Source organism: Haliotis rufescens, unplaced genomic scaffold (assembly GCF_023055435.1).
Source record: "Haliotis rufescens isolate VD_foot unplaced genomic scaffold, xgHalRufe1.0.p SCAF_12, whole genome shotgun sequence".
Lineage (NCBI taxonomy): Eukaryota > Metazoa > Mollusca > Gastropoda > Lepetellida > Haliotidae > Haliotis > Haliotis rufescens.
Genome location: NW_025963802.1, coordinates 12,921,823 through 12,949,189, shown reverse-complemented (window position 1 = coordinate 12,949,189; position 27,367 = coordinate 12,921,823). Strand labels below are relative to the sequence as shown.

Genomic DNA, 27,367 nt, shown 5'->3' with positions numbered 1-27,367 from the left:
ATTGCGTGGATCGATGCTCATGATATCAATCACTGGATTGTCTTGTCCAGATTCGATTATTTACAGACCGCCGTAATTTAGCTGGAATATTGCTGAGTGCGGCGTTGACCTCCCGATGCCGTTAGTCGCCTCTTACAACAAGCATAGTCGCCTTTTACAGCAAGCATGGGTTGCTGAAGACCTATTCTGCAGACTTAAGGTCTGAAACACAACTATGATACCCACATAAAATACATCACCATCGAAAAACCATTTCTTATTTGTTTCACTTTCATACGGTGGCCCATACCCGCCAATGGTGAGATCATTTTTCACTGTATGCCTCTATATTTTTCATCTGGCGGCCGCCAGATACTTCCACTGGTGAATTAAAATATAGAGGTTTACAGGGGGAAATGATCTCACCAGTGGAAGTATCTGAACTCTGCAGTGGCGGGTATAGGCCACCGTACTTTCAGCCATCTTCAAACATGGGTGTATACTTTCTTTAGCCCGGTAGTAAAGTTCACGGTGACCTCCTCGCAATCGAGTCTGGACCAGGCAAACCACTGACTGAAAGAGCCTGACCACCCGATCCAATTTGTCCCCCGCACGACAAACAATAAAGAGCCAGGGAGATATCCTAACCAGGAACACCAAGAGCTAAAAACGAATATGTAGGTTTAAACTTCAGAGTTTAAACAGCATCTCTATTTACAATAGTATTTCAGTGAAAATTATTTACCCTGACATAGGGTAGATAAATTAGTGGATACGGCGTTCGCTGTACTTCTTTCTGTCCATCTATTTCACCAAATCCGTCTCGGTTGAACTGCTCATCATGACTGTTCCCCTTACCGGGCAGATGGGTAGCACAGGAGGCAAAGCAGTGACAGTAGTAAAGAGTGAGTGAGTGAGTGAGTATGGTTTTACGCCGCTTTTAGCAATATTCCAGCAATATCACGGCGGGGGACACCAGAAATGAGCTTCACACATTGTACCCATGTCGGGAATCGAACCCGGGTCTTCGGCGTGACGAGCGAATGCTTTAACCACTAGGCTACCCGACCGCCCCCAGTAGTAAAGAGCCAAGTCAAAGTCAAAGATAGTTATTGCATGTGAAGCCTCCGGCCCCTATACAAAAGAGTTACAAATAAGTAGTTTTACATATATGGATATATACTCATGTTTAACAATTTGTTTCTGAGGAACTTTGCATTTTTAACATATATAGCCAGTTTTAATATGACAGCATCGTCTTTTGAAGAAAGAAGAGAAGTAAAAGCAGGAACAGGATAATTTGACAGCGTCTGGTATAAACTCACTGTTGGTATATAATACTTTGGTATTTCTTAGATCACAATAATAAGGACATACAAAAGTAAAATTAATTTCATTTTCTATCGCTGAATGACACAATGGGCACAACCTCTTCGATTTTTAGTGGACATTATTCTCCCTTCATTTATCATGATATCTAACAACCCGAGCCTGAATTGAATAAATGGACGTCGAAGGGTTCTTGATGTTAATGTAGAGAGTATAGAGTCCTGTTTCAAAGTTGTCAATATGGACACAGTTTATGCTATTAGCATTCACTGAGAGTATGGAATTTGGCGTCATAGAAATTTACTAATTATTATTATCATCATTATCATTATCATTATTATAATTATTATTATTGACCTGAATCACCTAATGCTTTCCTCCACATTAAACGGGAACACGGGTGGCCCAGTCGTCTAAGTTGTTGGACCAAAGTCACTCACTCACCCACACCGCATGAAACCGACACGCCGTGGTGCAATACTGTTCAAAGCCGGCTTAAACCAACTCATACACTCAATTTCAAAAGCCCGTATGTACTACTCAAAAGAAGTTAAAGAACACCCAGTTCTCCCATATTACTATAGCATATCTGTCATTGAATGAAATATTAACAATAGAAATATGAATCAATTGGCTGTTCTTTAACTTCTTTTGGGTAGTATATATGTCCCTCGGGGTGTGTTTCGCGAATTTTGTTTACTTTAAAACTACATGTGTCACAGCGCTCTCTGACAACGGACTTACCTGTTATTTTGTTGTGAACGTGTGAGGGGGCATTTCAATACGAGCGCATTCAGGTCTAAGTAATGGTAAGAAATATTTGTCTGAGTTGATGTAAACTTACATGGACTTTTTGAATATTTATCTCCGACTGGAGAAAAGAGACAAACATTTTGACTCATCAGCTAAAAGGATACTGATATGTAAAAACCTTTTATAATGTTCGTAAAAATAAACATATGTTAAAGTACTTGCAATTGAGGCGTCCATAAAATATGTCATTTGAAAGATCTTTTGCAGTTTAACGGTAAGTAAAGTAATAGCTTATACGTAAAAAGGTATATTATTTTAATAATTGACTCAAACATGAATTACGATGATAGTCTTTATTGTTTTCATGTGTCATGACTCAACGCGATGGATACATAATATATTATGTATTTTCGAGGCTGAATAAATTCCGGTAGTTAGAATTGCGGCTATGGCGGCAAGAGTTATGTCCCTTGGTCAAAGAGGCAAATTTTCGCCGAAAGCAGTGGCTTCACGTGTGTTGAAACAGTGCTACTTATATCCAATACATAGCTCAGTCGCACTACTATTTCATCGTGTGATAAGCATGGTTGGAAACAGTTTTTGGAAGTACAGAATGGTCAGTGTTATGTCAGGGTTGTATGGGAGGCATTAGAGTGAGTATGGTTTTACGCCGCTTTAGGCACTATTCCCGCAATATCAGCTGGGGGACATCAGAAATGGCCTTCACACGTTGTACCCATGTAGGGAATCGAACCCCGGCCTACGACGTGACGATCGAACGCTATAACCACGAGGCTAAACGTTTATGGAATGCATAAAAAGTAGTGTATCTTGTAGAGTTTAATAACTACATCCGTTACATCGGTTGTTAATTGTTACTCATGATCTCATTCATGGGATCAAATCAATTTGATGTCGCTGATTTTGAAGTGTGACATTGTCAATTCACAAACGTATAGCATCAATATGTTTGAAAAAAATGTTCTGTTCAGTTGAATTACCCTACAATATAGCGCGAAATAAAGAAAAAAGCCATTCGCTATACAAATGGCATCCTATAAACTGGAGCCCCGTGAAGATCCGGGGTAGAATAGGTCTTCAGCATACCAGGCGACTATGCTTGTCGTAAGAGGCGACTAACGGGATCGGGTGATCAGGCTCGCTGACTTGGTTGATGCATGTCATCGATCCAAATTGCGTGGATCGATGTTCATGATGTCAATCTCTGGATTGTTTGGTCCAGACTCGATTATTTACAGACCGCCGTCATATAGCTGGAATGTTGCTGAGTGCGGCGTAAAACAACCAACCAACCAACCTATAAACTGGAGGGTGGGGTTGGGTTACAATCACGTGACATGGGATCCTCGCATCGCATTCACTGCGGGCATGACTTCTAGTCAAACAATGTCCTTGACCTCTATCTGTAAATATAAACACTCTGTTGTCAGCTCGAGTTGCACGTTCGTAGATCCGCCACCACCGAATAACAGGACGCGGAGCTGCCTGAAGTAAACATCTGTTTAACTACGACCGCCGTACACACGGTGTTTGTAGGCAGCCAATGTTTTACAGATTATGGAATATTCCTGACTACGTTGCATTTGCAATTGAGATTGTGGGCCACACCTGCCAGGCTCTGAGAAATACGTTTGCTTTGCAAAGCTGGTCTTAGACTAAGCGGGCTGACACAGTAATCTACAGAAGCCACCGGTGTAGGGTGAATTGAGTAAACGGCAAGTAGTCCCAGTTTCATACAGTTTATGGGGTCACAACAAAACGAGTACAACTAGAAAATACATATGTTAAAGATGCCAAGAGTCACGAATGGAAAGTATTCGTCATGCATGCACGGGAAATTGTGATTGACAGACACCTTTGCACACGGGACACTAGACTAACATTTAGTCTCTGAAATCTTATATTACACAATATCCTTCTTGACTCTAATAAAAAAATTCCCTATGCTGATTTCATAGAGCTAGCTTGAGCTGGCTAGACTTGCTTTTGTAAGCGTTTCTAGATTTATTTATTTTCATAAAATAAATATATTCCACGGTCATGGTGCAGGACTAACGGGACACGATCAGTCCACGTGCACGACACGTGCATGATACCATTACAGGCGACAGCCCCGCTCTTTAAACCAGGACCAGTTTTGTCCCAGTCTGAAATGGCATTGCTTTCAAATTCAGACTACTGGTGGATATATTTTAAATTAAATTATATTTAACGATATGAATAGGTAACACACACTCGCACTCGCTCTCACACACCACACACACACCACCACCACACCACACACGCAAACACAGACCACACACACACACACACACACCACCACACCACACACGCAAACATAGACCACACACACACGCACGCACACACACACACACACACACACACACACACACACTGGCGCACAAGACCAAACCACACCCGATCATATATAGACTCTCCCTGCAACGATTTGGAACGAGTCGCCCATTTGTATTCATAGGCGTCACAAAGTGATGTCTTCTGTGTTTGTCAGAAGCCAGTTTGATTTATCTGAACCGCAAATCTACTACATATAGCTTAAGCCGTAAATAACATGGGTTGTGCCCCTGCAATATAAATGAGGTGTTAACCTGTTTTGAGATATCTTTATTCGTCATCACAAATGATGGAGATTTGAGACACAGAACAGAAAACAGAGCTACATCCTACACTTTATTGTATAATGTAAATGTACATAATCCTCTACGATATATCTATGTAGATGTGGGAAAGCCAAACTGAGAGTGAGTGAGTGAGTAAGGATTTACGCTACTTTTAGCAATATTCCAGCAATATCACGGCAGGTGACACCAGAAATGAGCTTTACACATTGCACCCAATTGGGCAATCGAACCCGGGTCGTCGGCGTGACGAGCAAACGCTTTGACCACTAGGCTACCCGACCGCCCCCATCACAATGTAATGTTATGTATCTGTGAATTTGGCGGCGGTGGGGTAGCCAAGTGATTAAAGCGTTAGCTCCTCACGCCGATGGCCCGGGTTCGATTCCCCACATGGGTACAATGTGTGGAGCCCATTTCTGGTGTCCCCTGCCGTGATATTGCTGGAATATTGCACTAAGCATACGACCAGTAAAATATGATTTCCACTAGTCCTCTGGGCTAGTCTTAAAAATGAATGTCTAAGGCTTACTGTACATTCGCATCCTGTACTTTTCTCTTAATTACGACAAAAGTAACTCATTATCAATGGGTAATAATGCATAAGACGAGTGATGTGATGTTCTTTGTAGGTCCATAGCATCATAGTTTCCAATGCTAAATGACGATATGGCAGATATGGTATTGGTCTTCAGGAACAAGAAGGTGAAAACAGTCAGGGCGAACAGTGATTCCAACACACGATCATATGGTTTTGGCGTGCCCAAGGGACGCAACTCTGCACAGCGAATTGCAGCGCCTCAGACGATCGATCACCCGTCTCCACCGTGATGTGGGAGGAAAGCACGAAGTGGTGCAGGTCTCGGGCTTTTACAACTGTGATGAAACCAATGAGCATGGTGATAGTGTTCCCATAAACCTAGCTAGAACTTGCTCTACGATTGTTTCTAGTTTGTCAGCACCATACCCGTGCTCGTGGGTTTCACCAAAGTGGTAAAGGTAATCTTTGATTTTACATATGTCTTGCATCTAAAAATATACCCAACACACAGTTAAATGTGTTCAATCATACTGTATAATTCCGCATGTCCCGATGTGCTTTAAATTGCATCTGAAATATATATAATATATGGGTAAAGATGTGTGAATCATTACGCAACGAGTTGACAATTGTTTTAGGTATGCCCGTTTGCGCTAAGACGGAGCCCGGTCGCAAAAATGGCCACGAGAGGGGAACGAGTCGCTATTCGGCTTGCCCCGGAATAACACGAGTTGGTCACGAATGACGCCGAGGTAGAACTGGAATACTGTTAAACTCCTCTCACTCACTCACTCGAACTTGCTTCTATTTAAAAAAAAACACATCAAAGACAAGACAAAATAACGATCATTACAAGGTGTACACGTATCGCGATGAACAACACGTTAGCAGACAAACAACACGGCTATATTTGTAACTCAATAAGCAATACTAACATATCCAAGAGGCAAAATGCTTACTATCTAATCTTGTTCCCAGTTGTAAGTCTTAACTAGTTTGGTACAAACTTTTCAGGCTGCCTGGGAGGTATTGAGGAATAAAACAGGCGTTAATCTAATGGACGTTGCAACATCGACTTGCAATGGCTGTAGTGTCGCCATACGTTTTGGATAAACGTTGTAGCAACGTAAAAAATGGATGTTGTGACAACGTCTTGATTTGGTTGTATTTTGGTTTACGCACAACGTTGTAGCAACCAGTCTGGGAGTCTACAGATTTACGTTGTGACAACGTAACATCACAACGTTTTAGCAACGAAAAGTCAACGTTGTCACAATTGTTTGCTGGGAACTGGACTTTTATAGTCAGTTAACGCCCTGCCTCTGGGAGATGAAGGATGTATGCGTGAGTGAGTTATTTATCGCCGCGTTGAACACTATGTCAGTCACGGCGTTTCTGGGTAATTTGGGAGGAAAGTGCGTCCCACAAAAAAAACACAATGGTGCTGACAAACCCCTGTATCATTTATACGGGCGAACCCGTGACTCAACTCGTGATCAGCGGATCTTGCAAGCTCCTTCCAAGCGCGTGACACCTTCGTTACACTCTCGGTATAGAGAGCTCCGAGAATGGGCTATCGCTGTGAGGAGCTTGCGGATCTTGTTTCTGATGGACATACCACTGTACGGTGAGCGGAGTCTACCTAAACACTTATCCACCCGTGCACCCAAATAGAAATATGATAACGCTTCTTTTTGGTCCATAAATAGTGTCACACTTAAAAGTGACAACAACTTTAAATTAACAAACTGTTTCAAGGAATTTATCACAAGTGTTCATGTAATTGACAAGTAAAGCCTCCATTGACTACGGGGGTGAGATCCGGGTAAGTGAGTGAGTGAGTATGGTTTTACGCCGCTTTCAGCAATATTCCAGCAATATCACGGCGGGGAACACCAGAAATGGGCTTCACACATTGTACCCATGTCGGGAATCGAACCCGGGTCTTCGGCGTGACGAGCGAACGGTTTAACCACTAGGCTACCCGACCGCCCCTGAGATCCGGGTAAGAATTGATCTTCAGCAACCCATGCATGCTTGTCGTAAGAGGCAACTAACGGGATCGGGTGGTCAGGCTCGCTGACTTGGCAGGTGCATCGGTAGGTTCGGCGTTAAATAACTTAGATACAAACAAACAAAAGTAAAACATTTATTCTCGTTTTCACCAGGTGAAGATCTCCATGGGACGAAGGAGTTCATATAAGGGTCTCATACAGCGTCATTGGCACTAGCACCGTAGTCCTTGCCAAACTGCCCAATAGTTAAGGTATCATAAGGACTAGTAGGAATTTGCCGTTTTTACGGGGTTTGCCATGTGTTATCATTATAAGGATTAGTGGACTAAAACTGTTAGTTTCTATCGCTGTCATAAAGGCTCGTTGGTGAGAGGGTGTTTTAAGGACGCTCTGTTTAAAGTGACTTCAGAAAGACAAACGTAAGTTTCTTATGTGGGGAAACGTTACGTTTTTTAAAAAATGGGGTAATAATTCATGTCGTTTTATGTCGAAAGCTCTTTTTGTGATAACTTCGTATTGGCAAATCGACAGGGACAAATATACTGTTTGTAAAGATGCTCAAATTCCTCTTCTTCTTCGGAGTGCATATTTAATGCTCAAACATAACGCAACAAATATTGTTTTAAATTTGACAATGTGACAGTCTAGTGGTTAAAGCGTTCGTCACGCAGAAAGACCGAATTCGATTCTACATGAGTACATTGTGTGAAGCCCATTTCTGGTGACCCGGGGTGCTTCTGCTTGTATACTGCTAAAAGCGGCTTAAAACCATACTCACTCGGTGGCATATTACATTTATTATATTTCAACGTGTACTGAACTGAAATCGTGTTCAGCGTTAATCATTATCATTGACAACATGTTTTATTTAATCGTGACTGCTGTATTCCAGTACCGCCATATGGCGACACGGCTGACGTGTGCAGTGAATACGCTTTATGCATGCGTGACATTGAAACGGTGTATCTCCATTTTCCTACTTCCGTGTAAGAAGTCGCTGTCGCTTTGTCCACGTGTATTCCTGACTGGGTGTGTCCATTTCAATAACGTTTCTCTCATCGGCATACATTGTGTGTGTGTGTGTGTGTGTGTGTGTGTGTGTGTGTGTGCGCGCGCCTCATAACATCAGCAATACGTTTGTGTTTGTGTGTGTGTGTGCCTCATAACATCAGAAATACGTTTGTGTGTGTGTGTGTGTGTGTCTTTGTGTGTGTGTGCCTCATAACATCAGCAATACGTTTGTGTTTGTGTGTATGTGTGTGTGTGTGTGTGTGTGTTTGTGTGTGTGCCTCATAACACCAGCAATACGTTTGTGTGTGTGTTTGTGTTTTGTGTGTGTGTGTGTGTGTGTGTGTGTGTGTGTGTGTGTGTGTGTGTGTGTGTGCCCCTCATATCATCAGCAATACGTTTGTGTTTGTGTGCATCGTGACATCAACATCAGCTTTTCTTCAGTTTTATGACAGCGGTCTGTTGATACACCGGTCAGGATCAGAACATCCGTTGATTGACATGAAGAGCAACACGCTACGTTAACACGCCATCAACATTATCACCGAGACTGACCACCCTATCCATTGAGTCATCTCTAAGGACCAGTATAGGATGCTGGGGACCTATTGTAAGCCGGCATCCCCACAGCAGGGTTAATGATAAGTGCTCTGTGTGAAACTCAGATATTGGTTGCGTGTAATTAGGGGAGTCATTAACAGTTTAACTTACGGACAAACAAACTTGCTAGTACTGCAAATTTGTCCGAGCATAGTATCCCCTTAACAGTTTCCGTAGTCATAGTGATAGACACAAGGCTGCTGAAATAAACATAATTCTCGGGCACATTATTTTTCAAAAGTGAGTTGGGATGTATAGGGCCTTTTATTTTATTGTTTCTATCCCACCAAGCCACCATCAAGCACAGCTGGGCACACCATTACCGCGGCCTTGATACAATGCCAGTTGTCAAGCATGGATAACAAAGTCTGTTTTAGATGACACAGGAAATTTGAAAAACGTTTCTCTTTATTGGCTGGAAAAAGACACGCGAATTGATTCGATGTTACGCGCCGATGCCGAGAACTATCCTTCAACCAAATGTATAGATTGTCATATTATCAACTGCACTGATGAAATAATAACATCCAATTTGCTGTGATAAACGTTCAATATACAACCCGAATCAAGTTGCCCTGGTGGTGTGATATGGATAGCCATGCCAGTAACAGGAATACGTGGTCACAACCACACCCAGATCGAATGATTGTACAGCGATGTACAATATAGTCTCACTATAATCATGCTTACGGATGAGCAGATCTCTCTCTCTCTCTCTCTCTCTCTCTCTCTCTCTCTCTCTCTCTCTCTCTCTCTCTCTCTCTCTCTCTTATGCTGCCACCTCACCCACCCCAACCCCATCCCTCTCTCATTTTCTCATCACTGACTGAAATAGTCTGGTCATTGTTTGCAATAAACCACATGCCTGTATGCCTGGGGTTATCTTCCCCGTATATACAAAGCTCTAGTTGTTGATATTAAATTCATCTGCCATAATTAAAAAAAGGATAGCAATTATTAACGTCATTTCTAAAACACGTCCCTTATATTCTCGCATTAGAAAACAATCTGTGTTTTGTCTTTGTACTTTTTTTTATTGTATAGAGACCGTTTCATTGGGGTCATTCTTAAAATAAATCATCATATATTGTTGATTTGCAGTGGTGAGTTGTTATTGAAGTTTACATTTTAAGAATATATACACACTGTATTTTAGAGAACGGAGTTTTCTGCAAATTGATGTCCACGTGAAATGTACCATAGTGTCAAACCTGCCACGTTCACACGTGATGTTTGTGTAATGAAATCACAATAATCAGTTCAAACGTGTAACTGTTTGTATACAATATTTTCGAAGGTAAACGATGTCAGATGCTGGCTGTGTATTGTGACGTGTTGACATTACAAATGAATAAATAACCGAGTGTGTGAGACGCAGCGTCATTAATGAATAATTAACCAGTTGACGCGACAGGCTGCTCTAATTGCCATCACGTGACCATGAATAGCGTCATTTGTCGGAATCCATCTGTCACCTGATTGTAACTCCCGGAGAGACACTGTTTATTGTATATGTTTTGTTTGACAACAGTCTTGTTTCTGTGTCACTGTATGAATTTGAAACAGAAAATAGAGCCAATTACATAACTGGTGTACATATTTGCGCGTTTATATATGTTATTATTTATTTTTTATATTTCAAAATGTGGTTGAATTAATAAGCTGTGTGTGCGAAATATACTGTCATATATCTACAAACTGGACACATAACTCTTAACAATGGGGGGGGGGTCAGTCGTCTAAGGCGCCGCGTCCCTTGGGCACGTTAGAAGCCTATGGTTGTGGGTTCGGATCCCGGTTCGCCCCAATTATGTTCGTAGGTTTGTCAGCACCATACCCGTGCTCGTGGGTTTCACCAAAGTGGTAAACGTCTGAGACCTGCATCACTTCAGGCTTTCCTCCCACATTTAGCTGACACGCCGCGATATAACTGGAAAACTGTTAAATGCGGCGTTAAACCCAACTCACTCACTCTTAACAATGGTACATAGATGGGTATAAATGGTTGAATATTGGTATATAGTGCTACTTTCAATATTTGACTGCTTAAATGATTTGGCGGCCACTTTTGAAAACAAAATATATAGATCTACATTTTACATAATTGCCATATAAGCATTTTTGCCAACTGGACATCAGACTTAACGATGATAATTGAATGTGTATTATGGGCAGAATAATGGCATGTAATGCTACTTTTAACATATATGTATGTATGTCTGCTTCATTTGGCGGCCATATTTGAAATCGGATCCGAAATATGATGTTTATAGACACTGTTGTATATGATTATATGATTTTATTTATACAAGCAAATAATATATCTGTATGAAATACTCACAACACATGCACCGCATTGCACTTCGACATGTATAAGCGTTTATATATGCTGTGTCATGCAAGTATAGAGAGGTGAATCTGTTGAGCGTGAAAAGTCATGCATGCATTTGGCTATATATCAGGGTTTCAGGTCAGTTTATTATAGGTCAGCGACTGAGTGTATTCAAAAATAACCAAAGTACACTCTAAATCTATGTGTTCTAATATAGAACACTGGACGCGTCCATACGTTCTGCCACAGAATACGAATGTTCTAATTCGTGCAGCACGTGTGCTATTGCTGAACGCCTGTGATCTGTTGTAGAACGCGTGTGTTCTCTCCTGGGAGAAGTCCATGCACATTAACAGAGATAATGTGCTGAATGCTGTTAGACAAATTTAAATTCGACCATCATATTTGTGTTTTCGGAATATTTATTTTTGAGAAGAAGAGAGGCTGGTAGATTGGTATGTCAAACAGAAAATGTGTATAAGAAGGGTTATATTTTGAGTTTGATGAATAATAAATAGTTTATAAACATGGCATACTTTGTGTTAATAATAACTCATATGTAGCCTGAATAAATACAAAAAGAAACATTACTGAAATACAACTCATTGCTAATACATGGAAATAACTTGCTTGCATTGGGGACATTTACGTGTATCAGAACACTGGCATTCTGATGGCTAATTTTAGCTGGATCTTTAATGGGTGCTCTGGAACAAATACGGTCTATTTGCTGAACGCCTGCGTTATCTCCTAGAACGCGTGTGTTCTGCTGTGTTCTATAATGTTATATGCGAGAACACGTGTTCCATTAATAGAACATCGGTGTTCTGTTTTTCTAACAAGCATTCAAAGCTGTCCATGCTCTGTGATTCACATCCGTTATGTGAGAAACTGGCGTGACGTCGCATGTATTTGGCGCTACAATTTCCTATGATCTGAGGTGTGTCTGTGGTAAGTATCCATCTAGGAATACTTTTGTTTCATATTTAATACGTACCTAAAATAATGTAATATTTCGGCGATATATTCATATGCTGATCCCAACGAAGTATAACCGGCCCCTTACAAAACGCATAGCAGACGACATATTACTCGCCATTTTGACCGTCATTTCTGCCATTGTTCCACACGCTTTATTTATAAATTATGAGATGAAATTCCAATCCAAATTGCAAGTGTCACTATTTGAACGTTTCCGTTTATTTGAATGATGTTCAAATAAAATGAATATATATTTCAGGTTCTATATGAATCGCCTGAAAGTGCGAAGCAGGCTACATGCAACAAATCTCTGAACATCTAAATTTGGGATCCGAGGGCATGATCAGCAAGCATCGACAATGCATCGAAATCAGCAGAGAGTAGTGTAAGTATGTAATGAACAAAAAGAACTAAACCTTCACAGGACATGTTTTTGGCTATTTTATGTGAAATATTTTAGAGAATCAGTCTTGTTGTTTCTATTTCAGGGTGCATTGCAGATAATCAGTACCATCCATGGAAACTATTGCACAGGGCACACGTCTACACAAAGGAGGAAAAGACACAAGGTTTTGCAGATCAAATAAGAAGGTACTTGTGTATATTTTGCTCTAACCTTTATCCAAGTAAGTGGTAACTTTGTTAGTCAAATGACATTTTTGGCAAAACATTTTGCAACCTATAAATAATGAAACAAATGTCACGGTAATCTTGGGTTTACTAACGAACATTTGTTAGAATCTCCTATGTAATATGTACGAGTTTGATAACTATATGACTATGATCAAATAAATGTTTTGTGTTGTAGGATGTTGGGGAGTCATATTTGACATGAAGTTTCCTGAAGCCTGCGATGGTCATGTCGCTGTTACGAACATCGTCCTTTGGGGATATTTACCCACAAGAAACATCTGCGAAGTACATGCGCTTCGTGAAAGACTTGAAACTTAAGTTATCTTAAGTATGGAAGTATGCTTCAATTTGCTACACGACAGTTTGTAATGTTTCATGAAGAACTCTGACTCATAAGTGACTTAAATATCCATGATCATCCCAAACAAATATAATAAAGAATTCATGGTTGCAGTTCAGAATTTCGTCCGTGTGATTTTATGCGAGAGAATATGCATGGGTGTATGGTTTAAATTCTTACACCTTGAAAAACATCGGGTAAATTGTATTCGACACACACGATGAGTTGTCGTTTCAGTAATGTGGAAGTACCTGTCCGAGAACGTGTAGTGTTCTGAATCTCGGTCCAGAACACTTAACAGGCGTTCTAAAAGCGTTACATCGTCAGAACACGAAGCGTTCTAAATATGTTTGTAGAACACTCCTGTTCTGGGTCGAGAACATCAACGTTCAGAATATTTTCAGAACACATGGACGCGTTCTAAAAGTGTTACATCCATGTGTTCTGTCTAGTGTTCAGAAGTGGAACACTTGGGTTTAGAGTGTATTATATACAAATTAAAAAATTCGGTCATGACCAAGCTAGAAAATTCACGTTGTGACAACGTTGTGGTAACGTTATGATACTACGTCCATACAACGTTATTCTGAGGACTCCCATTTATGTTGTCACAATGTTGTGACAACGTAGTGTGTAAGCTGGGGGTATGTCCTATTAAAAGCTTATAAAATCATGCTGAGGTCCCAAAGTCATTTGTCTCGAGCAAGATCACCGTATGAACGACCCAAACATCGCAACAAACAGGCCATACAATATATTTTGGGGGATCAATCATTTTATTTTATTTCAGACAAATTTTTTTTTTCAGTCAGAGCTTCAAGACATAGATCTACTACAATCTCTAGAGAGTGAGTGAGTGAGTATGGTTTAACGCCGCTTTTAGCAATATTCCAGCAATATCACGGCGAGGGACACCAGAAATGGGCTTCACACATTGTACCTATGTCGGGAATCGAACCCGGGTCTTCGGCGTGACGAACGAACGCTTTAACCACCAGGCTACCCGACCGCGCCACTACAATCTTTAAAAGGAGAAGCAAAACATTATTTTTCGGACTAAAACATATATTTCTCAGAGCATCAAGCATATATATCCGGAAAACGATTTAGTTTTGGGGGGTAAAACCTGATTATCATGTATGTTGACGACATTGGCATTTGTTTTGGGACCCATGGAAGTAGGGAACCTGTAGAAATCTTTAGAGAAATCGAGTGACCCCTAATAATAATAATAAATAATGCGCCAGATTCCATTCACCAAGTGGATGCTCATAGCGCTACACTATTATTACCCCGGTCAATGGATCAGTGAGCACTTGATTTTCATTCTCAGCTCCCTGGGGATCATACAACCCAAGCTGCCTGTGAGGCGCTAGATCTCATCCTACCGGGTACCCACTCACTGCTGGATGAACAGAGGCACATTTCGAACAAAGCCACTTCCCTAAGGAGTCATCAACACTCCTAGCTATGCAGATCAAGGTGTCTCCATATTAGAACTGGTAGAATCTACAAGTTATAACTTCAAAAGATCTTAAGAAATCTTTATCATATTTGTCACTGACTAGAGAATATGTAGATCTACTATCGATGTGAGTTAATTTAACACAAAAAGGGGTAACTAGTAATATTTTGAACAACCATTTATGAAAACAGTAGTGCCGCCTCCCATTTCAAATCAAACCCAGACGACCGATATTTCGCGCCTGCGAAATGTAAATTTGTTCGTTCTCGAAAATAGTTCTCGTTGCCATATCACCAGAGAGGTGCCAGGTACTTGATTATTGCGCGGCCCTTGTGAAATAGAAGTAATTGTTGTAGTCCCTGAACCGCTAGTCGTTAGCATTATATGTTATGATCAAAATCATTCGCGCAATTAAACGGTTTGAAAATGACATATTTTCACTGTTAGGGACAAAGTATGCGGACCTATTTCTTGTCTCGGCGAAATATCCGGAAATTCCCTCACCTTCATTCCAAAGGTCAGCTGAGTTTGTCTCAGCTTCGTACTTAGGTCAATTTCGTGTGATTTTCATCGATTGTTTTCGACCTGATGAATTTTGAGAGCTGTAGGAACCGAAGATGAAGTATTTGCTTTGCTAGATTTAGATCTTTTAATGGACGCATCATGGGAGAAACGGCTTTAATGCCGTTAAACTAGCACCCTAGCCATGGCTTTGATTTTGACAGTTGCAGAAGAGAAATTCTGTCAGACGACACAATCGTCGAAGATTCAGTTCGAGGTAAGTACATATTACAACGTGTTCTTAGCATCTGTCATACCCGTTAAATACGTGTATGTATAACTGAGCCAATTATTTTGTCATGATCATTATTTCCTTCGAAAAGTTCAGTTGCGCGTGTGAGGCCCGAAACTCATGACATGATCGCCACCCCTTCGGTTGGGAATATTTAGCAAATCGCATAGACTGTTTATAAGTATAAACGGTGGATTATCGAAATTTTATGTCATGTATGCGTGTTATCGTTCGATTCATAAAATTAATGGCATCTAGGAAGTAAGAAATTAGTATCAGCGCAGCATAGCTTGCATCAGTGACCTTCACCTCTCCTTTACGGAAGCTTCAGACAGTCGTCATACCTCGGCTTTGAGCCAGGAACTTGTGGTATGTCATGAATCCGACAAAAAGAATTTTGTGGAAAAGATCAGATACTAAATCCAATGAATATTCGCTGTGGTTAACTTACGAAATCTTAGTGCTTCTATTGCTATATATGTGGCCAGGCATTGTAAAAACAGTTGTAACATAGTAGCTTACAACTCATCACTGCTCTTGACTGAACTGCCTTGTCATTATTTGCAATAAATCACATGATCATGGATTACAAACGTATTTTGGTGTTTTATATTCAAACAATGTTCTCCACAAGGACCAGTTCAAGTAAATGCTATTGAATAGTATCAGAAGAATGTAAAAACCTGTGTTCTCTTTATGTAAATGAAGAAATGGGTGTGGCAAATGTTGCTAAGATGACAGATCAACAAACAAGATCACGCCCCAACACTACTTTTTCATTTCAAATGCTAATGTGACTTATTGTGAACACTTCACACTCACTATGAACATATGCAATACCACTTTGAGCACAATGTTGAGCTCAACATGTTATTCCAAAATTTATCTTGGATTTTTATAATTTCAACAATATTTAACTAACTCAGTAAGTGTCTGTCACTCTCGAAAATGAAAAAGATTCTTGGATTAATTCTTTGTTGTTGTTTTTGTAAAAGCCCATTATAATTATTAACCCAATTCAGACCATTGAACTTATATGCAACAGGCAGGGTTAGACACGACCACTAGTTGTTAGTCTTAGACTAGTGGAAATATAGAGAGACTAGTTGTTACTAGGGCTGCAATGAATACACTATGAGGCGAATATGATTTGTATCACGAATATAGGGTAACGAATCCGAATATAAATTCACGATTACAATTACAAGTCAGGAGTTGATGTATTATTTGTTATATTCTGTGAAACAATAACATAATAAATTATTTGAGATGGTTTGTTAATTATAAAGATATTAAACACTCATATACTGCACTTATCTAGGTACTGGTATCTGCTCAAATGAGACAATGACCAGTGACCACAATACTGTCAAATTAAATATTATAAGAGTGTTCTTTTTTAAGAAATCTATGCATATAATATGTTTTTATGGATATTTTTAGGTACAGGGTATGTAAATGCACATGATTGCATATTCATAAATATTCGATTCTGGTGGCCACGAATAACGAATTCAATTCATGAATGAATACGGTTTGATTCACCGAATACGCTAGTGAATCGTAACACCGAATGCGATAGTAAATCGTAACAGCCCTGGTTGTTACAACCCAAATCTAGATAATTTGAAAAAAACACTGGGCCAAAATGAGCTCCGAACAAGTATGGTATGTCTATCCCTGATAGATATGCAGTCACTGTAGAAATCATCATAGTTTATTCAGTAGCATTTTCCCCCAAATGTTTTCTGCTTCAAACATAGCTAATTTGTAGTGTACTTAAATGTGCTAACTCATCTTATAATGACAAAACATAATGATGCTTTGTATTTTTCGCTCAAATATTCTTGGAACAGTATTGTTACCAACAGTAAACATTACAAGTCCTACATTATTACATTATGTTTCCCTAACATTTTCCCAAGCAATCTACTGAAAGTATGAAATTACAGGCACGTTACATTTTTATATAAAGTCTTAAAGGGACAGAACGTCAATCAATCTGAAGCTTTGTTTGTAAACAATAGCCGATAACACCCAATTATACTCGGGTCTGCTCCCCTTATTCCATTTCTGCTCCCCTTATTCCATTTCTGCTCCAGTGACCACACCGTGGGCGTAGGCTTATCACATGACCAGACTTTTCTCTTGTTTGTAAACAGACCTAATTATACTGAAATAAAAACAGACAGGCCTAATGCAAGACTATCGGTGAGCCTTTCATCATGTTCATATTGTTGTACTATTATGATATTTTCTCAATGGAAGTTAAATATTTCATGAATCATGACATATATTTATCTAAATGTGAAGACTTGTCCACAAATAAACAGATGAAAACACCTGAATGGACTGTAAGATGTGACGATGTGACAGGGGTACTCAGATGGCAGCAAGGAAATCTGGGTATAGCTAACATGTACTAAGCTGTACAAAAAACACACAAGCTTTCTCTTCAATTTGGCTCTATTAAAAAAAAAGATTGAAGGCAGTTTTCTCTGCACAACACTTGCATTGTCGGCCTCACTGTGCGGAGCTCTATTGTTTTGGGTGTTTGAATTGAATTGGGCATGTTACATTCAGTGATAACCTAAGATTTTTATCATGTTTTTATTATGTTTATAATGTGGCCCATAGACCTTGAAAATTGTGGGCCTTTCCATGAATATTGAGGGCCATGCTGTGAATGTGAAGCGTTAGAATTGGCACTAGACCTGAGTCCTAGGGTGGAAAGAAAAGAAACTATGCAAATTACCTAGGTTTAATTCTTTCAACATCATGTTAAGTGCAGACAAAATAGACAGTGGGAACCCTGATGATAACAGACGAGCTGACTTCATTCGAAAAATAAACTGTATTGGTTATCGTGGATGTTTTCATCAAGAACAAATATTTTTAAGGTACTCATTTGCTGATCCACTGGGACTAACAGTCCCATGAATTAATGATCCAAGCCTAATTTTACCAGTTATTACCGGTAAACAGGTACACTGATATTACGTCATCGTGTCATGAACAATAATAACAGCATGATGCTGAGAACACTGATCGAAAACTGGGCATTGACATTTGTTCCTGAACATTCTCAGAATGAAACGAAACTTTATGAGAGCATTTCATTGGTCCATAGAAAGACAATTAATCAACCAGAAAAAAAGATTACAAACCAAACATATTTGCGACCTGGAAGTTATCTTAAAACTTGAAATAAGTTTTAAATGGAAAGTGATTGTGTAAAACAAGTTAGACATCACACATACATAACTCACCTATGGGCCAACAATATGTAGTTTTGATGTGTTAATTATTACAATAATCATGATAATGCGTCAATGCCACAGAAATGCATCCAAAATCGAACCCTCGACGTCATACTGAGAAATTATTTCATGCATGATTTAAAAACACACAGAATCTTTGACATACTGTCCCTTTAAGCCTGAAATCTGTTGAAAATGATATCAAAAGAGAATTTCAGGCCACTGGACTCAAAAGTGTTAGGCACAAATTATGGTCACCTCTTGTGTTGGTGTATTTGCCTACTATTTGGCATGTGAAAGAATTAACATTTGTCATAGATACAAATCCCTGTAAATCTGGTGTTACTGCATTTTTAACATTTTCCTAAGGCCTATGATATGATGATCATAAAGTTTTGCACACAATCCTCTTATAGTAAAACCATCTTTGCCCATGTCTGCTTACCCAAACTTGTCTCTTGACAACAGTTCAGGTATATTTTAGTGAAACTAAGGAACTTTTGTTCAGTAAGCCCACTAGATTCAAGACCAAAAGAAACGTGACTAGATACAGGCTTCAGAGTAGTTGCTTAAGTGGGGATGGAAATTAGCCAAAAGCGTCTACTAGCTTGGATAGTGATAATGTATAGCAACCCCATAATGTTTAAAATTAAACTATCCAGGAAGATACCTTTAACAAAACATGTCTGGGCTATCAGGGTAGTCTTGATATCCATTCCTGCAAACAGTTGTAAAGTCACAATTAAATTAGAAAATGGTGTCTCTATAATTGTTTCCAAAAGTCAAATTTGAAAGTTTAGTAAATTAAGAAAGTTTATCTGAAAAAGATTGCTATTACTTCATGATATTGGGGGTCATATCCTCATGTCATTCAGACAAGTAAGCTGATTTAGGAGTGTTCAAAATAAGGGGGTCTTCAACTCTTTGGGTCCTTGAGGTTTGCTCCTATAGTATCTGAATCAAACTAGATGCCTAAATCTTTAATTGTTAGCATAAGGGCAATGACAAAGACCCCATTGACTCTCATGCGTAATATTAAGAACTGAATAACCTAATGCCTATGTGTAAATGACTGTTATTCAGGTACAGTATATACATGGTACGTGTATAAAGGCAGAGTAGTAATTCACTGACTGCAAGTCTAGAAAAATGACCATTTACAGCCCAACTTTAGACAAGTGCTTTGTGTGAAATAGCTAGATAGGTAGTTTTCTTCCGTTTTATCATGTTTAACATTTGCATCTGCATATTTTGTTATGTTTCTCTTTTTTTCTAGTCTTTCAGCTTGAGCCGCTCTGGAGTAGCTTCCAAGAGTGATGAACAACAACTGAAGATGGATTGGCTTCTGGCACAACAGTATTAGAAACCTTTCTCCAAATGTTGACCCAGCAAGCTGGTACCTTTAACTTGGTCTTGATGAAACTTGGCATGGCATACTTGATGATAAGGGAAGGGGAGCCTAGTTGTTAGACAGGCTTCATGAAGTACCCTGAACACAGAATGTCCTTGGAGGCAGCGATGCCTTTATCGGACTCTGTATTGACCTGGTTAGGTCACCAGTTGGAACTCCGCAAAATTGATTCTGTCATTTACACCCGTTATGTCATCAGCCTGCTGCAGCAGGACATGGCAGACATTGATAGCACTGACCGAGATGAATTTTGGGATATAAAGAAAGATTCCAAGAAGGCTAAAGAAAGGAGGGATGTTAAGAAGAAGCCTGTCAGTGAGGAGGAAAGACGGAAGAATGCCGCTGTAGAATGTCTCTTGTCAGTGTCTGATGAGGTGAGTAGGGTATGTTTATGATAATTGATGCTTTTGCTTTTAAAAAGCTGGTGTGTTTTCTTACATGTTTCTTGTATTCTAAAGAAAATAATCACCATTACCCAATTAATTTGGAGTTGCTTGTATACGAATACACATGAGAAAATTAAAATTTCCAAATTGAAACAATACGTTTACCAAGAAATCTGTATGCAAAAGGAGTCTGACAGTGTGAAACTGACACACAACAAAGATATGTTTTACAATTCACAATTGTATTATAAAATTAACTAGGTTTACAAATCAATACAAATTACTGGTACTGTAAAGTAATAACAATGGCAGTACAAAATTCAGTGGCGGTACAGTCCTTATGATGATAACATATAGCAAAACCCTTAAATTATGGCAAATTTCTACTAGTCCTTATACCTTGGTATTGGGCAACTTGGCAAGGACTACAGAACCAGTGCCAATTTCTAACGCTGCAGTATAAGGTACAATAGCAGTGGTGATAGCAAAAAGTCAGTGATGATAATGTTCATGTAGCAGCAACAGTGGTCAAGCTTCCAAAATAGGCCTAGGGGGGATATTCAGGGTGAAAACTAAGATCTTCACACATCCACTGGTCTGATGTAATGTGAGATGAGAGAGGCACGCTCATGCCCCCTTACATCATCCAAGTCCCTTCTAGAAGGTTCTATACACTGTGTGGGTTAGTCTAGCTGTTCTAGAAGATTCCAGATTACACCTGACCCCAAAAGCATCTAATTCAATATAGTAACTTCCACACCACTGCTTACATTAGACAGTACTACATTCCTGAAAACAAGCCATGGTCAAGACACAATGCTATGAACTTCTACTGAATCTTGTTAATAAAGACAAATGTGACCCATGAAGATCCGGGTTAGAATAGGTCTTCAGCAAACCATGCTTACCATAAAAGGCGACTATGCTTGTCGTAAGAGGCAAATAACAGGATCTGTAGGTCAGGCTCGCTTACTTTGTTATTGATGCATGTCATCGTATCCCAATTGTGTGGATCGATGCTCATGATGTCTTACTGGATTGTCTGGTCCAGACTCGATTATATACAGACGACTGTCATATAGCTGGAATATTGCTGAGTGAAGCATTAAACAACAAACAAACAAACAGAGACAATGCAGTACAATTGTTTAACAATAAATTACACTGCCATATGACATTATTTACAGGCATCACATCACACATGTAAATGAATGCGTCTGCAGTGAATGTTGCACAAAAAAGTTGCCATGCCTTGCTTATTGTTAGTTAGATATGTATATTGCTGTTGTAAGTATGCAACATGTTACACACTTGGGGCAGCTCACGAAAAGATACACTTGTCAATTAAGAAGTCAACTGAAACAACATTATTTTAAAAATACCCAAATAGACTGGACCAGGGGGAGTATAAACATATTGAAACTCAAAGCAAACTATCAATACCCAATGTAAATAATTCTCAATTGCTCAAAAATATTATCTGGAGCCCTGTGACACTATGTTCACCATGTTCACCATGTTCAGTGACTTATTTGTTGATATTGTTACTTAAACATGTTTAACCTTTGCTGAACCATATTTTTGTGTGTTTCTTATTTTCCCATCACTGATCAGTGTGTTTTAAAGAAGTCAATTCTTCACGTTGTACATATCCTTGTAGTAGTAGGAAATAAATTGCTTCAGATCAGAAGGCAACATTAAAAATAATTTAATGTTCATTATGATGATTAAGATATGCAAAAAGTATTTGCTTCAGAGTTGCCATCTACCAGTAACCTGTTGGTAAAAGTCTACAAGGAAATGTCACCATGGTCACTCGTCCTTCCAGAATTTTATTTGTATCATATCTTTTGTTAATTTTACACATGTCTTGAACATGTTGAAAAACCATGTAATGAATATACGAAATTGTAGTGTATGAAAATGTGCTGCAAATGTTTATGCAGCCCAGACCTCTTACTCTTAACAGAAATCCCCTTGCCTTATCATATAATAGTGTTTGTCATATGGAAGTCATATTCTTTGTATTGATTAAGAACGTGATGAATTGAGCATGGACACGATGGTCCAACAGATTATCTTACTATAGGATAATTCTTGGTCTAATTTTAGTGTGGTTGGTGGACACAATATATTATTATTAATACTGTTATTTTGAGAGCCAGTTCTTGTTTTGGACATGTTTAAAGAAATATATTAGATTTTGCATTAACCCTTTATTCGGGTCAATTCTGTTTGTTTTTCAAAGTGAACAATGGTGAAAATTTTGATGCATTGTTCAAAACTTATTTCCAGGATAATGATATCGAAAGTTTGGTTGAAGAACTGTTCATCAGACTAAAGGAGACCAAGAGCAGTCAGGGTGAGTGTGAACTTTTGAGTCTTCTAGCCCTAATCTTGGCTCTCAACATCCTCTTCATTCAATTTCTTTGTTTAAGTCCTAAATATATGAACCTTGGTAAATCCCTGTCCTTTTTCAGGGGTAGACGCCATTGATGTAACAGTTACAAAACTAGACTTTGGGAGAAAACATCTAGTTCCTCTAGATTTTCACTAGTCTCGGACAAACAGACAAGTGTCTGTGTCGTATTCTGTACATTAATAACTAAACGTTTTTCAAAAAGTAACATGGCATGTCTGATATAGCATTATCATGATTTTTCTAGTTTTTGTAATATTCAGTTTTCAAAACTAATCGTGAAATCAAGGTTTCCTTGTCATGTCAGTGATGTTAGATTTTAGTCTTAGGCAGAGGTGGGACGATAAATCGATCCCCGAATACATCAATCTTTTTTAATTTCCGATTCTTGAATCGATTCAAAATCCTTACATAACCATTCGGTAAAACGATTCATGCTCATCTAGTTTAATTTCTATGTTCATGATATTAGTATTTTACTATTACCAAATACAGTGCACCGCCATCTTTATTAGAGTTTCGTGAAACTCCTGCCCTTTCCCACATGGCTGCCGAGCAAACAAACGTGCGGCCACCCGGCAACCTGAAAAGTCCCATTTGGGCTTATTTCACCAGATCAGTAGACAAAAAGGAAGTGAAATGCACCTTACGCGAAGTGATGTAACCGTATCATGGTAACACGACAAACTTAATCAATCAAATGAAACGAAGACACAAAAATAGTTAATTTTGAAATCAAGTCACAAAATGACATTAAAATGTCGGGAGAATCGAATGTAAAGAAACCCAAATGCCGTACGAGTGATGTCAAAGAATTACCTGCAATGTTCAGCAATCAAACCAAGTTCAAGAGGGAAGAGGGATTACGTGACAGGGAAATAACTAGTGCACTTGCCGTTTATGTGGCCAAAGACCTTTAGCCTTTTTCCGTTTTTACATTCAATATGATTCTGTTTGACAAAAGATGCACCATTCTTTTAATTTAAATTTATAAATACTCCAATGTTTGAAAAAACTTATTATGATACAAGTGATACCAACTGAAGTAGTCAAATCATGAATCAATCGAATCGAATTGAATCGGACATGTAAAATCGATAATCGAATTGAATCACATTTTATGTGAATCGGCCCACCTCTAGTCTGAGGGGGTGGTTGGGATGGGCAAATGGGTGTCCCTGGATTCAAATACTTTTTAGAAGACCTTTATAAACCCATGGTGATTATTTTATCCTGATTGGTTGATTTCATTTCATTATCGTTTGTTTGTCTTTACAGGTTATTTTACTCCCCTTGCTATAAATACTAAAGACGAGTCAAAGTTTCAAGTCAAAGAGTTCCAAGACCCTGCTGAAAGGTAATTGTTATATATTTAATTTATCCTGCACTAGTCCTGAATGCTTTTACTGCTTATCTTTTGACAGAAACGAAGCTGTGCAAGGTCTAGGCTGAAGAAAAAGTTGCTCTAACCAATTGTGAAGCCGGACCTACACAGCTGTCACGTGATCAAACAGGAGTGATGACATCACGGAACCTTCATATTACTGCTTGTCACAGGACAAACATTGTGTGTTTATTATTATCCCCTGCCCCAACGAAGTTGGCGGGGGATATAGAAATGGGTTCCCCGTGTGTGTGCGCGTGTGTGCGTCCCGATATCGTTTCCGGAGCATAACTCAGAAACCGTTAAATATTTCTCTACGAAACTTTGCATGTCTATCAGACTCATGCTGAACTGGTGCCTTTTGCTATTTAGGAATTTTATAAATTTATATTTTTTACGTTTCCATGGCAACAAGTTGGACTTACGTTCTATAAGGGTGGTGTTCGTTTCCGGAGCGTAACTCAAAACCCATTCAATACTTTCCAACAAAAACTGTGCATGTTTACCAGACACATACTGGACTGGTGCCTCTTGCTATTTAGGAATTTGAGAAATTTTTATTTTTCACGTTTCCATGGCAATAAGTTGGACTTAGGTTTTACAGGGGTGGTGTTCGTTTCCAGGGTGGTGTTCGTTTCCAGAGTGTAACTCAAAAACCGTTAAATCCTTTCTTACAAAACTTTGCATGTCTACTAGGCACATACTGAACTGGTGCCTTTTGCTATTTAGGAATTTTATAAATTTTTATTCTTTACGTTTCCATTGCAACAAGTTGGACTTAGGTTCTATAGAGTAGAGTTTCTTTCCGGAGCATAACTCAAAACCCATTCAATACTTTCCAACAAAAACTGTGCATGTTTACCAGACACATACTGGACTGGTGCCTCTTGCTATTTAGGAATTTGAGAAATTTTTATTTTTCACGTTTCCATGGCAATAAGTTGGACTTAGGTTTTACAGGGGTGGTGTTCATTTCCAGAGTGTAACTCAAAAACCGTTAAATACTTTCTTACAAAACTTTGCATGTCTACCAGGCACATACTGAACTGGTGCCTTTTGATATATAGCACTTTTAGAAATTTTTATTGTTTATGTTTCCATGACAACAAGTTGGATTTAAGTTTTAATATAGGATTGGTTTACTTAAGTAGTATAACAAATAAACTGTTAAATATTTCCTTGCCAAACATTGCATGTCTATATATAAAGCGCATACTGAACTAGTGCCATTTGATATTAAGGAGTTTTAGAAATGTTTATTTTAGAATTTCCATTGCAGCTATTTTGACATGGGCTAAGAGAAATGTTGGGTCAGTTACCTGGTTTGGGACCATAACGTGTTAAAATGGGCAGGGGATATAGATGACTTTGTCAACCATACGCTTGTTCAGAGTTTGAAATTTAATTTATTTCAAGTGTGCCATAGAGGCATGCAGGTAAGGAATTCACCGTGCCATTAGTTTCAGGTGTGCCCTCGGCGCGATGGCACTAATAATTTCGAACCCTGTTATTGGATTAACTTTAGGCTTATGTCACCACTCATCACCACTCAGCCCTCTCCTTCGGGTTGGGCCCTATCCAGCGTCCCGAGGACTCAACATTCAGCCCTAGAAATTGGCGCTAGTCCTATAGTCCTTGCCAAATTGGCCAATAGTTAAGGTATCGTAAGGACTTGTAAGGGTTTTGCTATGTGTTATCATTATAAGGACTAGTGAACTAAAAATGTTAGTTTATATCGCTGACATTCCTTTTCCGCCTCCCGGCACCGTTGTCCTCTCCTCTGGTGGTTCAAGGTATGCCTTCCCATGCGTCTTACGGCGCTTCTAGCAGACAGGCGCCCGCGTGGGCATCTACCAGGCGCTTCCGTGATGGCTGCATCCTAGAGGTAACCGTCTACCGCTGCGTTGACCACTCCACATGGCCAGTTGGCAACTGCACCTTCTGGTTTTCCACCAGCGCCCTCCTATGTACGTGCAGCCTACAGCGCCTTACATAGGTCCTGCGTAGATGCACAACTTCATGCAGGTCATGTGGCAAAAGTTGATGAGATACCTGTATCCAGCACCTGCGTCTGTGTACCAGCCTACTGCACCAGCGCCTCTGGCGACTTACATACCGTATATCGCTGTGTATAAGGCGAGTTTTTCGTACCTAAAATGAAGGGGCTAAGAAGGGGGGTCGTCTTATACACGGAGTCGAAGATCTCACATTTTTTTTCCACTGGCGATGTCAACCGGCGTCCGATAGCCAGCCCAGCATTTGACAATAAAACTTCGCATTTCGTCCTAAATAACTGTTCCAATAACTATTTCCATACATAAACATGATTTGTATCTCTTTTCCTTGAATAAAGTTTAATAATTTCTGCAAATAAAGTTGAAATGACCCTCTCCTCGATGCAGATTGTCAAACCAGCTGACACGGTAAAACAATCAACATCCGTGAGTAGAGAGCCGGAAGTACCGGTAATCATTTGCATATTGCACATGTGACCTAACATGTGATAACCGGTGAAGCTGAAATCAATTCCCGCTGTTTTTACAGTTGTATTTACAAGTGTTGGAGACAGTGTGTACAAGTGATTGTGGAATAAACACGCTGAATGTGAAGCAACCATAAGCCTAGTTAGTTAGAACATAGTTAATTGGCGATTAAATTACTCACCATTGTCTCTTATATGTTATTACTTCATAAATGAATTTTATTTTACGGGCACCAATTTTGGTGTCGTACCGTGTAAACACAAAATGGCGACGTGTGCCGGAGTTACACACGCGACCTATCATTGTAGAAAAAAAACAACGCAAGATAAACATATTTTTATTGCGTATATAAGGTTTGTGTGCGCACTTGTGATGTGTGCGAAATACGCATCAGTCGGAACGCGCACATTAAATCTCCAAAGTAACTAACTAACTAATTTGTGATGTCCGTGTGCGAAATACGCTACAGTCGGCAAGAGCACGTTTAATCTTCTACCGGTATATCAGTCAGACTTGTGATGTGTTTCATTCCAGGTCGCCTTATACACGGAGTATAAGATTTTGGGTTGATTTTTAAGGCGTGTACAGGGGGGTC

General features: G+C 39.4%; 1 protein-coding gene and 1 long non-coding RNA gene across 3 annotated transcripts in view; both read left to right on the top strand.

Moving 5' to 3' along the window:
• Nucleotides 1-12,496: 12,496 nt before the first annotated feature.
• Nucleotides 12,497-13,236, top strand: LOC124111543. Its single transcript, XR_006857454.2, has 3 exons — nucleotides 12,497-12,583; nucleotides 12,687-12,789; nucleotides 13,007-13,236. It is a non-coding gene; the product is annotated as an uncharacterized LOC124111543 (long non-coding RNA).
• Nucleotides 13,237-15,146: 1,910 nt separating this feature from the next.
• LOC124142026 overlaps nucleotides 15,147-27,367 on the top strand; it is a 29,410-nt gene continuing 17,189 nt past the window's right edge. The window contains exons 1-4 of one of the 2 annotated variants that reach the window (XM_046510266.2): nucleotides 15,147-15,414; nucleotides 19,966-20,474; nucleotides 22,782-22,848; nucleotides 24,184-24,262. In XM_046510266.2, coding sequence (XP_046366222.2) covers nucleotides 20,169-20,474; nucleotides 22,782-22,848; nucleotides 24,184-24,262 — 452 coding nt within the window. In that variant the 5' untranslated portion in view covers nucleotides 15,147-15,414; nucleotides 19,966-20,168. Of the gene's footprint in view, nucleotides 15,415-19,965; nucleotides 20,484-22,781; nucleotides 22,849-24,183; nucleotides 24,263-27,367 lie in introns of both variants that reach the window. The other variant, XM_046510265.2, reaches the window with a different exon arrangement.